We start from the raw sequence: 15,408 nt of genomic DNA on the forward strand, positions 1-15,408 counted from the left end.
TGTTCTCTCTTCCTCTCATCTATAGCATATTGCAGTGTGCAGCAAGGACATCAGATATGGGCCATCTGTTGCTATGAAACCTGCAGCTTGTATCAAAACATTGACTGGTAAACACATCAGCTGTGAAACCCATATTCAACAAGTTAACTATAATCAGACTACTGAAATCATGCATTTAACGTGGACACAGATGGAAAAACCTATCTTCTATATATAACAATCAATCTCATTACGATGAAATTAATCACCCCACAATAAAATGTGGAATAGCACACAACTGCATTAATGTAGAAGCAAGTAATCATGATAACAATAGTTCTTCATTGCAATATCTTCTCCCCTCTTTTCAAGGGTGCTAGAGGACATTGCCAAGCAGCAGGTGTTAGAAAATGTTACACTGCTCAACAGATCAGAGACTCATATCCAATGATGCAAACCACCTGCTCATGATTCTGCTACCTCACTAATTGCAAAAGTCGCAAGGTGGGTACCATACGTACTAGAAAGTTCAGACTAGCTGCCAATGTATACAGGAAATTGTAAGTAATGCCCAACCTGCTAATAGTAATCAAAACAACTAGATAAGTTTAGATTTCCAAAAACTTGCTTAGAAAATCTTAAAAAGTGATGAGCCATCTAAGTATTTATAGTAGCGCATTCTTGATAATTCTCGAAACCAACTAATGTTAAAGGAGTCCAAAGTGAGTACTATTACTCAATTTGAAGTGGTGACCTAGCTACGTAATTCATAGAAGCTCATTAATTACAAATTTAAATCTTTCTATGCATGCCTCTCATTCATTGATCAGGCAACAGATTCATGTTAAATGAATTGCCATCTGTGTGTAACTAGACAGATGCCAACATATGTTTAACAATGTGACCTTGGCAGAATGTTCGATCTGAGTGCTTAATTATGCATGAAGCACTGCATACTACTAGTTCTTCTACAAAGAAAGCTTCCTTTTGACAAGAAAAGTGATGTTGTCCGTTTAAGTTGATGGTCTTTAAAAAGTATGTGACAAAAATCACCTGTACAGCGTATGATGTTTTATCCCACCACTTCATATTAAGATTGACGAGTCCTGTCTTTACAAACTATACTTCTTTTTGTAGAATGGTTGCCTCATTCAAAAGTGGTAAAATACATGGATGTTTCAGGGGGAGAAGTGTCAGATAGAGACATCTTTCAGTCAAAAACGATAGTAAGACAAAGAACTGCTTGCTTTACAGGGAATCCCTGCCATGCCAAATTTGGATTGGCCATCATGCGTACAGTCAAACAATGGGTGCAACCTCCAACTGCACCTTGTTTTCTTGCTCAATTACATCCAGGTAGATGGGATCCACTTTGATGTTGCTAGTAACATGCACCTGCAATAATAAAAACACCAAACTGAAAAGGAGAAGCTTCTACTTTTAAAACCATACTTACATTCATATGCAAAAGTGGTAGACCTCAAAATCATGAGTCCACTTCCAAATCCTTGCATGCCCTTCGATGGTTACTACAGCTGTCATAGACATTTCTCTGTGTCTAACATCTGAAATTAGATCTTTCAGATTCTTGGTCATCTCAAGCCCATCGAGCTTTGCAGGAACTTCTATGACTTTTTCACTCTTGGCTTCTTGGCTTCCAGCTTCAACCTGGAGATTATCACAAAAACCCATTAGCAATGCCAACTGATAGTGTGCAGCATCTTCAAAATAACACATCCATCGATGCAAAAACTGCCAGCCTGAAAGTCCATCACGGTTTCAGTGATGCAGACTCTCAAAAGGTGGCAGTTGGGTTCTCATTCTCTTGAAGAGGCAAGGATGTGAATGATGATATTTATTAGTCTTAGCAGCAGAGGTTTTAGTAGATGACTCAACACCACTTAAGAAAGTTACCCTCTCCAAGAGGCTGGTCTACATGTGGGGAGCTAGGTAGAAGTACATGTAAGTGCGAGGAAGAACCTGAGAATGACAATACTTTGATCTTGACCAACTTGATCAATTATCACCATGAAAATTAGAAGATAAGAGACAAAAAGAAAAAAGAGTCGGCACCATGTTGAGAGGGGAACCAGCCCCTCCCCTTTTTTAGGAATTTTTTGAAACAAAACCATGGGCACAAAGTGCTTGAACAATATACAAAAGGGCTGATTTGCTGCTATTTTGAAAATCAAGGTTTTGAAACCCTAATTTCTGCAAACTCCGGGCAGCAAGTTGATTTTCTTCTTTAATGCTTGGATTAGATCAAGCTAAGTAGAAAGTGTTTCTTGGATGAGAGAGAGAGAGAGGAGAGTACAAAGCATGCAGCTGGAATCTCAGTATGAGAGCTTGTTTCAAATGAAGAGAGAGACCTCCAATATATAGGTGCGAGGCTTGGGTGCTTAAAAGTGGAAAGTATAGCCTACAAAATGACAAGTATTTGCTGAAAATGACTGTAGGAACACTTGTCTCTTCAATATGACACGTCCTCTTCAGACTTTTCTAAAGAAAAAAGCTTCCAAACCTTCTACTCTAAAAATCTCTCGAATGGTTAAGAATTGGATATAGTTGTTGATGGCAAAATTATTTTTTGTAAAATTCCAGAGCCTTTGACATTAATAAAATTGCCATTTGAGCAACTTTCAAAGATAGTAATATCATAAATTTTAGGAGTTGCCAAATTTAGCTTTTGGAGAGCTTTGGTTCACCGGTTTATGGTTTGTTTCTTCAATCATGAGTATCTAGTTTCGCTTTCTAAACCACTCATTATATAGGCTTTTAGTCAATGTGACTATTTGAGTGTAAAAGTCTTAGTCATCTGAGCCTTCTAGTCAATTTGACCGTCCAACGAAAATTTTAATCTCTCGAGTATCTCATCAATGACGACCTAAGTATAATTATAGAATGTTCTAGCCATTGGCCATCCTTAAATAGAAAGATATACATTTACTAATATTTTAAAACACTCAAATAGTACAAATTACCTTTTAAAGTACGTACGCATCAAATTAATTTGAAATCATTGAGCCAATATATCTTGGTAACAATTGATATACAAAAGGTTTGTTACATCCCTTCCTCTTGAAATTCGTCTTATTCTTAAGACGTTTCTTGAAGAATTTCTGATCTTACAGCTTCTTCATATTGCAAGTATTTCTGGATAGTCTTTAAGATACTCTTCTGGTATCCATTTAGAACCTAAATGAGAGAGAATTTTAAGAAATGTTTATTTCTTGTTTCTTGATCATATGAAAAACTATTTGCTTTGGTTAAAGCATCTCCTCTTGTTCATCTACTTTAGCTATATTCTCTATTGTAGGTTCCAATGGTGAAGGCCCTTCATAAGGCTTCGGAACATGGATATGAAAAGCATTGTGAATTATCCAATGCTCTGGAAGTTGTAACGTATAATAAACATCATTAATCTTTTCAGTAACTTCAAATGGCCAATAATTTCTTGTTATGAGCTTAATGACTTGGGATGAAGACTTATTAGAGTTTCTTAGATGAACTTTGTCAAATTTTAGCTACACTAAATCTCCTTCTTGTAAAATCAATTGCCTTTGATGCTTAGCTATAACTTTCTTTTGTTTTTCTTGAGATCTTTGAATAGCTTGTCTAACTTGGGCGAAAGCTGTGTATCCATATCACGCATGAACTCATCAGTATGAAATATCTCCTCCTTGGTTTTTATAATAGGTAATAAGAGTGGTTTTCCATATATGATCTCAAATGGTGCTTTACTTGTAGAAATATGAACTGTGTTGTTATAAGCATATTCTACCAAAGGCAAATACTTTTCCTATTGTTGATTAGCTTCATGGCAATAGCATTTCAACATATCCAATATTGTGAGATTGGCTATTTCACTTTAACCATCTCTTTGAGGATAGATAAGAAGAAAAAAATGTAAGCTTCATACCCAAATTTTCAAAAAGAGCTCGACAAAAGAGACTAGTAGTTTGTGGATCTCTATCACCCACAACCCATAATACTTATAAAGATTTGTTGAATAAATATTCTAACCATATGTTGAGACTTGAAAGTCTTCTTAATTGGAATGAAATGTGTCTGTCTGCTAAACCTATCAATAATAGTCCATATGTCATCATTGCCGTTTGCTGATTTTAGCAAGCCAAAAATAAAATCCATAGCAATGCTTTCTCAAGGTTGGCTTGGAATTGGTAATGATTACAAAAGCCCTACAAGCTTTTTGTAATCAAATTTAATCTTTTGGCACACAAGACATTCTTTGATAAATTGCTCAATGTTTCATTCAAGACTTGGCCAAAAGAAATACATTTCGAGTGTCTTCATTGTGACTAGAATACTACAATGAGCCATGTAAAAGGTCCTGCATGATATTATTCCATTACTTTAGGCCTGAAATCTTTAGTAATACATAACTTAATTCTCCATTATAAACCCGTCTTGATGAGAAATTCTCCACCTAAAAGATAGTGTCTCCAATCTTTTAAAAATTGAATGATGGCCATTAACTCCTTTTCATAGGTAATAACATTCATTTCTACATTTTACAACTTTTTGCTTGCATAAGCAACTGAATGCCTTCTTGGTTTAAGAATGCACCAATGCACTCTCGTAAAGCATCACATTCCATAAAGAAAGGTTTCGACAAATTAGGTATAATCAAAACAAAGTTCTTTGTTAATATAGAACTTTAAAGCTTCAAAAGCTTCTTTTTCTAGTTTGGTCCATCGGAATGCCACTTCTTTTTTAGTTGAATTATGCAATGGTCCAACAATCACTACAAACCATTTAATGAATCCCTATAATAAAAGTATACTCCTAAAGCTTCGAACTTCATGAACACTCGTCAATTCTAGCCATTCTACAATAGCCTTTTACTTTTTCTAAATCTATCCAAATCCCATCTTTGGATACAATATGGCCCAAGTAATGAATCTCTTCTAGAGAAAATTTTCTCTTTTTTACATTCACATAAAGTTTGTATTTGCGGAGTTCCTAAAACACTATTATCAAGTGTTACTTATGCTCTTTTTTATCGATTTCTCTAAGGAGGGGGGGGAGGATGTAATATTTCCACGCAATAAAAGTTAGTTGGTTAGTTCGAAAGTTAGTTAGTCAATTAATAAGTTAGTAAGATTACTAACTAAAGACTAACTAAGGTAAAAATTGACTAGCATCAATAGCTAATAATTTTTATTCAATTAAAAATATATTTAAAAAATCGAGTCATAAATCAGACATTTTTCTCAGATTGATAAGGACTGTAGCCACCCTTCACGACAAATACAATGTGAACGGGACTATGAGCCATATTAATTACTAGTATTAATGTGTATAGTTTGAATGGTCCAAAAATATTAGATTCTTGGGGAGAAAAAAACTATTATATTTTAGATATTATCCTAAAAAGATAAAACTAAAAGTCATCTAAAAGAAAAGACAAGTGATGTTTTAGTTAGTTTTGAAGAATTTATAAAAAGAAAAATAAAGAAAAGTGATTTGCGAAATCGTACGCGCCGCGATCACAGTCTACAAGCAGTAGACAGCACTTCGAACAGAGAAAAGAAAAAGGAGTGAACTAAGAGCTTTCTAATCAAGTGTCTTGGGATTTTACCCCCCTTTTGGAGCCAATGCAACCATCAGATTTATGATCTGAGCATCAGATCACTGAGTCTTCTAAGAGCCCCTCGACTCTTGTTCTCAAATTTATCTCCTCCTCTCTAATTCACTATAAGTATGAGGCATGGGGAGACACAAGAGAGTATAAGGAGACCCCGAGGGGCTGCAAGAGAAAGGGAGAGATAGTATACCCCTCCAAGAGATTGCGAGAGAGAGCTTGAGAGAAGAGTTACCTCGAGAGGCAACACAATTTCCCTCTATCTCGATCCTCGATTTAACCATCTTCTCTTTCGCTCTCCCATCTCGAATCTATTCCACCTTCTTAATCTCTTGAGTCTACTTGCAGACGATGGCCTCCAAGCAAGGAATGTCGCGTGCGGATGACAATCCTAGAACCAACAACAGAGCTTCGGGCGAAGGCATCACTATCAATCCAATTGCGGTACCGATCATAAGTAATGTATTTTCAAATTGATAGATGCTTGTTTTAATGCTCGCAAGAGATGCATTAGGCTCCGTACCTTGTGGTGCTAGAATAGGTCATTGAAAAGGATAAATCGCATCTCAAATATTCAAAGATAAAGTTTGTGAAGTGCTTGTATCAAAGGGAGTTAAATTGCACCTAGTTGCTATGTGATGAATCCATACATAGCATAAGCAACATATGGGACACTAAAGTATTGAGCATCGATAAGTCTTTGATTAATCTTTACCGAGGATAATATTGTTTAAAGTCCGCAAATGCATATACACGGTATATGCATGGGAGAGATTATGTAAACTTTACATCGATGACATGCAACTCCTTGCCTTAGGAGAAAGGAAGATAAAGCCAAGGAAAAAAAAATGTTGCATAGTAGGAAAATGCTAAAAGATAATTGTCACTTAGAGAAGAGGCATAAATGCTCTTACTAGATTGATTAATTTGCATTGGAATGATAGGACTTACGTCATGTATAGTATTGGAACCTTTAGCATATGCCTTAGGCTAAATGAGAGAATATTAAGTAAATTCTACTCTTTGGCTCCAAGGGGGAGAGTAAATATGCGATGGAATTATTGTCGCGCCTATTATTGTATTGTTTGGGAAAAATACAATTAGTTTGGTTGGTTGATTGAACAACACCCTAAATGTTTTTCTTTCAATCAAGGGATTGTTGCATTGTGATTTGGATAAATATTCCAAGGCTTGTATTGATGGTAAATGCATGGCAGGGATCTGTAATGACAAGTTGCCATGGGAATAAATGAATGTTTTTTTAGAATATGATATTAGGGCTGATTGCTTTGATTGTGCTTGAATTTTAATTAGATTAATTAAGGAATGATATTTTGCACGCATGAATCATCTCCAAGATCACATCCCGGATTATCCCGAGAGGGCACTGCTCGATTCACAGGCCGATGGTCGAGTGGTGAAAAGGCCAACCACGGAAATGGCATCTCACTCCTAGACCGCTTGTGGGTCAGGTGGAGCTCTGGACACCCCTTGCCTGTCCAGAATGGAGTTGGAGATCCCCGTGAGCCCAACGTCTGGGACGTTGGAAGATCCTATTCTAGATAAAGGATGGAAATTTCGGTGCCATGAGATTTGGACCGGGTATTTCTATTGGACAGAAGGGATACATAATTCTCCTGTATGGATAGGAGACAAAGATTAACTTAAGATAAGTTAAGGAACTTGTTTGATAAAAGGACTGCTTGTTTTGTTTTTTTGTATGTGTTGTAAATTAGGTGAACGAACTCTGTGTCCTAAAAAGCTTAATTAATGAAGCTGATTTTAAATGTCGCACACAAATGTGGTAGGACCTAATTAGACAACTAAATCTATCGAGGAAAGTACGGTGGACGTGACTTGGGTCCGTCCTACGGAAGGGTGGTCCCGGTTAGCTGGGAACTTTTCTCAAAAGACGTAATAACGAAACTGTGAAGCCCTAGAGTCAGTAGAGTTAGAATCCTGATTTATGCTGTTTTAGGGGAGCGGAATGGGACTATGCCTTATGGGCAGAGAGGTTGAGCTTCGCATCCCTCTCGTTTCCCATTCTCCATGAACCAAGTGCAGCATAAATCCGCTTCAACTCTGTTGTTCCTATGCAAAGTGGTTCATCTGGAGCTTGACGCTAGCTACTTCCTAGAGACTTGGCTGATAAGAAAGAAACCCCGACTTCAAGTCGGTCCTAAGTGGGAACGGCCGGATACTTCTACTTCGGGGCAGACTCGGGAAGACCTGGATCGCAAACCCTATAACATTCCTTGCGAGTGCCAAGTAGCGCTTTCTAGACTCCCCTCCCGATGGGCTGCTAAGACGTGTCCCACAAGTGGATAAGCGGACACATTACAAGTTGCAACATACTCGACCTCAATGGTAGAGAAAGCCATACAAATCTGAACCCTGGACATCCAAGAGAGAGCATCTCCAACATAGATGAATACATAGCCAGAAGTGGACCTCCTACTATATGCATGTCCTACATAATCGAAGTATGTGTATCTCACAACTCTTGTATCCTGGCTGCCATAGCAAATACATATATCTGTTATGTCCTTCAAGTATCTCATGATACCCTTCACGGCATCCCAATGTTTCTTGCCAAGTGTAGCCATATAGCGTGCCACAACACCAACGAAAAAGGTAATATCTAGACGAGTGGCTATCATGGCATACATCAAACTGCCCACGCGTGATGCATAAGGGACCTTGGCCATCTCGGCTCTCTGCTCATCTATCTATGGACAATCGGCCTGTAAAACCTTCACATAAGAAGGTAATGGAGAGCCAATAGGCTTCACGTCCTGCATACGGATACGCTCAAGGACTTTATGAATGTACTATCTTTGTGAGAGGTAGAGTAGTCCCTGATGCCTGTCGCGCTTAATACGCATACCAAGAATGTGAGAGGCCTGTCCCAAATCCTTCATCTCAAAGCTCTTCTTCAGTTGAGATTTAAGAGCATCCAACTCATCATGAGCTTTGTCTACTATTAGTATATCATCCACATGAAGTACCAAAATAAGCAATGAGCCATCATGGGTTGTCTTCATATAAAGACACGGATCCATAGCACTCTTGTTGTAGCGCTGTGACTGCATAAAGGCATCAAACTTCTCACCTTTCAACTGGTATCAAAGCTTACTTGGAAAAACTATGGCGGGAGAGCAAGAGCAAGAAAGAGAGAGACCAAATAGAAACTCCAACAGTCACAATGTGTGACCGAGTCTTCCTTTATTCAAATTGTCACTAAAAGAATAAAGAATAAAGTAACGGTGGCGGACGCCCACCACCTGCAGTATGTAGTGGTGGATACTGTCAGTGTAGTAATACACGAGTAGCTAAGCAGAGGCGCCTTTACCCCTAACATTTCTCTCTCCTCAAATTGCATTTACAACACGCTCTCTCTCTAAACTGCTATTTGCATCACATCCAATCCCACACAAGCTGCATTTATTGTTGTTCGATACTCAAAGGCTACCTTGCTACGATTCAGGATCCACTTAGAGTACGGCACACTCTCCATCTCATTACCCCTACCCTGATCCTTGAGATACAGGAGTTCGAGGTTCAGTACTTGTTCACTGCATAGTGTGTTTGCTGCATGAGCATTGTATATTTAGTAGTCATATCACTTCATTCTTTTTCCGTGTTCATTGTCTTTGAGTTACTCTAACCCTAACTATGTTTTTCTATCAGTCTATGCTTTGTTGTACGGTGTTATTTGTGTTTCTGTGTCAGGGTATTTCTTCACATAGTTCAACTTCCTATATTTACAAAACTCCATTTCAAGCAGATGGCTTTTTGATATCATCAATTTATTCCATCAAACAATCAACCACCCAAAACCTTGTTTCCAATTGGTAGGCCATTTATAGTATCTACCATCTTCAAATATAGAATCTCACCATGCACTTGCCTTCTCATGGACGATGGCTTGTAATAAATTAGGCACTGTCCAAGGTAGTTTAAGCTCAAATTCACAAGTAGGTGAGCACTAGCTTCTAATGAAAAGTAACCAAGCAAGTGATTGATGCAATAGAATAGACAAGTTGCACACATGGTAGCCAAGCAAGTGATTGATGCAATAGACAAGTTGGACACACGGTAGGTAAATAGGTCGTTTGGTCAGCAAGCTCACTGCTTGGACAGTCAACAAGGGTCTACTAACCCCCTTTTCCAACCATTACATATAGTTAAACAAGAACCTGAACCTTTGGAGTTTTCTTCTAAATGGGTCCTTGCAATGCCAGACAGTCCCAGTTTTTTGGTTCATGGATTGAGGCATCATGGTCGACGATTCTGGATTCGTCCTAGAGTGGAAAGCATGCATACTACATGTATCTAGCACAAGAGATTGCATACAAACTCAGATGTACTGTAGGCATGCTGTTGATCAGCCTTTTTCCTTGTATACATTATAATTACTTGCTATAGAAATGACTTCCTCTCTTGGGTTCACTTATCTCATTAAGGTTGTACCGTATGAGTAGGACAATTGTTTCTGAAGTGTAGGCTATTCCCAAGTTCAATTGACCCTCATCACTCTCGCCTACCAATGTTTGCTTCCCTTGGCCATCTCTCATCACTGACTAACCTTTCACTTTAAGGACCTCTCCTTATATTAGTCCCCATGATCACATTTTTCCGTTATTGATTTTCATGTTGTCTTAGTGGAAGGATCATTGGGGTCTCAAACCATAAACTCCCAAGTTGAATTCTCTCTAGATTTTCACTACCCCTAGATGATTGTCCAGATACAAGAACTGAACTCAAGACCTTCCGATCACCATGAATTCAATCTCTCTCTCTCTCTCTCTCTCTCTCTCTCTCTCTCTCTCAAGATGTGTGTGTACTAAAATCCCCTAGAGAGAGAAGAACAAAACAAAACACCCTGCCACATGAGACACATACCTTTGCTTGGCCTAGCAAATCCCCGTGATAGTAGATATCCATGGCAGTGCTTGTGTACTCGATTGGGGCAACGTTGGGATTGATAACCTTGATGTAGAGGACAAGTTCTACATCGATAACTGCCATAGGCACAGGCAACGGCTTGGAGAACCGGACCTTGAACCCCTGGAGCTTGATAGACTGAACTTCAAAGATAGGATCCCGGGGACGGCACTTGACAAGAGCCATGCCTGCAGCACCGCAGGCCAGGGCTGCAGCAACACCCGCAACAGCAGCCATGGGGTGGTCGGTGGTGCACAGAAACGGCTCTCTCTGCCGGCGCAACGAACGGGAGATGATGGAGAAAGAAGGAAACTAGAATGCTTGGACGATGGCTAGGGCGGGACTGTTTTGTTTTTTTTCCCCCGTCTGTAAGAGTGCCTGTAGAATTTGAGAGAAGGGGAGAGGGAGAAGAAGAAGACGTCCCCTGTCGACGACATGTGGTATGTCCACGTGTGCGCTCTGTGCATTGACACGTCATGACGAACTGAATATTGTGATTAGTATAGTATACCATATATACCATATAAATATAAATATAATATAATATATATATATAATAATAATATATAGCCTGGGCAGTCTGCCCCAAATTGTGCTGGTTTTTCTTTTTCTCTGCTAATTTTGATAGTATTGCTAAGCTTCCTTTTCCAAGTGAAAACAAGGAGACGAAGGATCAAATCTTTATATGTTAGGATCAACTTGAAGATGAATTAAGTCGTATCCTACAATTCCAAGTTTTAAACGCATGTGAATTCAAAGTAATATAATCACATGCGCCTGTCGACATAAGCGTAGATGCTATTTTCAATGGCTTAGTGAAGCTAAAAGAATATCGAAAATAGCTAGGATCGAAATGTATTGCGAAGCATGGTTAGGATTTTATTTTAGAAATCGTATTATTATATGGTTAGTATTTCAGTTTAGAGATTCACTCAACAAGTTAGATGGGTGCATGACACACGTGTGAATGGTGGTTGTATGCAGATCTACATTTCTTAACGCTAATCTAGGAAGCTTCCATGTCTAGCTTGTTTGTTTACGCTAGCAAACGTTTAAACATAAATATTTTATGTTTCTAATCATGGTTTGATTTTAACATTTCTAGTTTAAGAACCATGTGCTCAATTTAAGCAGGATTCATGGTTAAACTTGCCTATTCTTTGGCTTAGTGGCACTTAAATCTTGTACATTTCTAATCATGGTTTGATTTTAACATTTTTAGTTTAAGAACTATGTAGTAGATTTAAGCAATAGGATTACAGCTAAACTTACCTATTCTTTAGCTTAATTACACATACTCACTACAGCCCATAATCATGTGTACTTATTGATAACTTTAAGTCCGTCAATTTCAACTCATTACATTGAATTATGCAATGGTGATTGCTATGATGTCATTGGAAATATCTCTTTCTACAAAATTTTGCTTGGACTTAACTCTTTAATGCCCGATGGCTTTATGATGGTCTATGACATCATTTTATCCTAGTTTTAAGATGAACACTCAGTCGTATTCAAAAAAGAACTTGGAAAAAAATGCTCTTTTTTATAAAAATGCAAGAGGTAGGTGGAATGGTTATTTTTACTTAATGTCATTGTTTTAATACACTAGCTTTAAAAATATGCCTAATGTTTTATCAAGTAATCAAGTATATGAAAGCATAGTACTCTAGTCTTTGAACTACAATTCCAATTTGAAGTTCATTTTTTAGAATGGATCCCTAGCCTTCTTAACTCCACACAAAGAGGAAAAAAAGAAATCGGTAAAAACTTATAATTAAAAAAGGGGGGGATGGTGCAAACTTGTTGTTCCAATCTCAATATAATACATTTGCATTGGTTAAAGTACTACTTTGAGAAAAATGACCATGACTATCGGATGGGATTTCCAATATATTTACTATCAAGGGTAGCATTATGGGGTTGTTATAATTACTATCCAGGGTTGCATTATGGGGTTGTTATATTTTTGGATAATGACACTTATCTTGGATAGGTCCCAAAAAAGTCTTTTTTGGTATACCATTTGGCTCTTTCTTTGGTACCACAATAATTATTTAGTTGTTTTAACTAAAAAGCATACATGATAGGCTAACATTGTAGTGTTATGTATGTATGTTGGCTTACCCTTTCTCAAAACTCCCTATTCAAGGTGGCCATTTCTTGAACACTTGTTAGCATTCTACCATCCTAGGATTTACCCCTAACATTCTTATTTAAAATGGAGGTGTTTGTTCTACCAATTAAATAAGAATAAGGGTTGGCCTCTTATTGATGGCCTAACTTATAATCTTCAGAATACTAGCTTTGATGCACATATCTCATGTATGATGAGGTTAACCTCATTCTCGATTTTGGCGAATTGCATTATAAAGAGGTCTTTCAAAGTAGAAATTTGTGATTTCTTGTTCATATCTAACATTGTAAACTGTGTGTGTCCTTTCTCACCAAGACATAGCTCAAAGTTTGTGCCTTCCTTGAGTCAGCAGTGAGGTTGTTAGTCTCACACACCTACTCAAACTACTCTACAAAGTTGTAGAGGTCATCATCCCCTTCTCTATACTTGTCTAGTTGTTTGGCTATCTACTTAGTTCCAAGTATGATGCCCATTCTAGTGAGCAATATGCTAGCTACATGAGTTCCAACATATACAACATTAGACTTGCCAAGTGATTTCCTTTGAAAGAGATTGATTATTGAGTCCTTTGATAATCCTGTTAGACACGTGTTAAGTAGTATTCTTCTTATGTCATCTATCTCATGCTACATATTCTCTCTCTCCTTTTGAGCAAATATGGCCAGATCCATAAGTTTGCCAAGTGCATCCTTGCTTTGGTCTACTAGTGTTTGGTACAATTTCCTAAGTCCAACTCAGTTAGTTGGATAGGGTCCTTTTTCATGCTAAGTCTAGCTTGGTTAGTTCAATAGGGTCCTTTTCTATTGTAGCACAAAAACTACCCAAGGATTTGTGCACGCTTAGACTTGGATGTCCTTGCCTTTCTAGTCCTCCCATGAGTTAGATTACTCTCTCAATTAGAAGAGCTATTTGTCTTGCAAGTGCATGTGCTCACATTATCTTGGCCCTTGCCGACTTGATCTATCCTATGTGGTATGTATCCCTTGTGAGGATGTGCTTAAGTGCTCTCAAGTGGTTGTGTGAACCAAGTGAGTTGTGCTCGATTGGGTATGTGTGTTTTACCGATTGGTGAGTGCTAGAGTGCACATGCACATGAGTGCTCGTGTGGTTGTGGAGCCGAGCAGTGTGTGTGGACTGAGTGTTGGATGTGTGCAACCAAGAGTGTTGAGTTGGTGGGTGGTGTTTGACAACTCAATGTGTGTGTGGATCGGTCAATTGGTAGCCGATGGAGCACTACTCCAGTTGTTGGCCGAGTTACAAGCAACCAAGTGAGGTGGCATGCTGGGATGGTGCGAGTGAAGGAGGGGTCCTAGTTGGGAGGTGGCATCGAGTGCTTATTTTGGTTTGTGTAGTCGAGTGTCCAATAGAAGTGCGCCACACAACACAAAACATAAGCTTTGGAATCAAAAGTCTCGACCCTAACTCGCCAAAAATTCCAATGTCGGCGTCCATGACGCTTGCAATAGAATACAAATGAAAGCCACAAGCTCTAATTCATATCTTCCATTCGATCTGAATCATGCACTGTCGGACAAATCAACCAAGGTGGTATAATCAGCATGATGGTGCATGGACTATGGTTGCAACGGTGGCACATATGGTTCAGCTTCTCCTCTCACATTGACTGCTCGGTCACCTTCTCATGTGCAAGTTCAAGCCTCTCTTTGTATGAGCTTCTCTCTCCCCTTCTCACGTGCAGTTGCTTGCCCCACAACTACTTGCTCAATAAGCCTTACCCTCTCTCTTTCTCTCTAGCTTTTGCACTTAGCTAGCATTAGGAAAAAATGAACTCACAAATGGGCCCTTAAAAATAATATAGTTTAAGATGTGGGCCTTTTGGATTGTCCAATAGGAAGGCTAGATGTTGACATCTATGAAGGGTGAATCTTCTCTCTCCAAATCTTGGGGTTTCTATTAAAAAAAGGGGTAGTGGGGGATTTAAAAAAGGGAGAATGAATGGTACACAAAATTTGAGTTTCTCTGACCTCATATTTTCCCCCATTTTTTTAGTTCGGTTTTTTTCTCTCACGAAATTAGTTTGACCCAAAAGTTGAGCAACAGACCACTTTCCCTCTCTTCTCTATACTCATGAATTTTCATCTCCATTGAAGCTCCCTACTGAGAGTAATTAAGGTTTTGAGCGTTCTACTTACCTCTGCACTTTCTTCTCCATGTAGCTCCAGATTTTGGGCAAAACACAGGTGCCCATCTCTCTTTGCATTTTCTCTTGTTTGCTATTTTTTCAATAGGATTTGATGTCGTTTCTTACTCTTATTGTTGTTTTATTGCAAAAGTTATTTAGGGCAAGAGATAGAGGTGCTCATCTCTCTCTCCTTTCTTTCTCCCCTCTCTCTATGTGTTGTTTCTCTTTTATGTTGTGTTTTCAATAGAATTTGATGTTGGTTCTAATTGTGGTTTTCTTGTAAAGTTTATTTGGAGCAAGAGGCAAATGTGTTAATCTCTCTCTCTGTTTGTTTTTTTTTTGCTAATATCTTTTCAATACAACATAATGTTAGTTCTAACCCTTGTTGTTATTTTATTGCACAGATCATTTTGGGTGACTTTGCATAAGTGCTCATCTCTCTCTCCCTCTCTCTTTCTCTCTCTATGTTTCCTCTTTTCTACTGTTTTTTCAGTATACCTTCATGTAAATAATAACTCTTGCTATTGTCTTTTGTAGAGATCAATTTGGACAAGATTGGATAGGTGCTCATTTCTTTCTCTCTCCCGCGTACTCACA

General features: G+C 38.3%; 1 protein-coding gene across 1 annotated transcript; it reads right to left on the bottom strand.

The window, feature by feature from the left end:
- Positions 1–896: 896 nt before the first annotated feature.
- Positions 897–10,922, bottom strand: LOC148008306 (uncharacterized). Its single transcript, XM_087674324.1, has 3 exons — positions 10,490–10,922; positions 1,459–1,647; positions 897–1,374 (listed from the first exon to the last, which is right to left on the bottom strand). Exons 1-3 carry the CDS (start codon positions 10,766–10,768, stop codon positions 1,279–1,281), a joined length of 564 nt encoding a protein of 187 aa, XP_087530450.1. The 5' UTR covers positions 10,769–10,922; the 3' UTR covers positions 897–1,278.
- Between the last annotated feature and the right edge of the window lie 4,486 nt (positions 10,923–15,408).

The sequence above is a fragment of the Lygodium microphyllum genome, unplaced genomic scaffold (assembly GCF_053477565.2).
Source record: "Lygodium microphyllum isolate KBCC unplaced genomic scaffold, Lygodium_microphyllum_v1.1.10 scaffold_194, whole genome shotgun sequence".
Taxonomy (NCBI): domain Eukaryota; kingdom Viridiplantae; phylum Streptophyta; class Polypodiopsida; order Schizaeales; family Lygodiaceae; genus Lygodium; species Lygodium microphyllum.

Excerpts from the sequence above, each read along its gene's own strand:
- LOC148008306 (XM_087674324.1), bottom strand. The coding sequence starts at position 10,768 with ATGGCTGCTGTTGCGGGTGTTGCTGCAGCCCTGGCCTGCGGTGCTGCA. Across the intron at positions 1,648-10,489 it reads ATTTGCTAGGCCAAGCAAAG|GTTGAAGCTGGAAGCCAAGA; the intron begins GTATGTGTCTCA and ends GATAATCTCCAG. Across the intron at positions 1,375-1,458 it reads AGTGGACTCATGATTTTGAG|GTGCATGTTACTAGCAACAT; the intron begins GTCTACCACTTT and ends TTATTATTGCAG.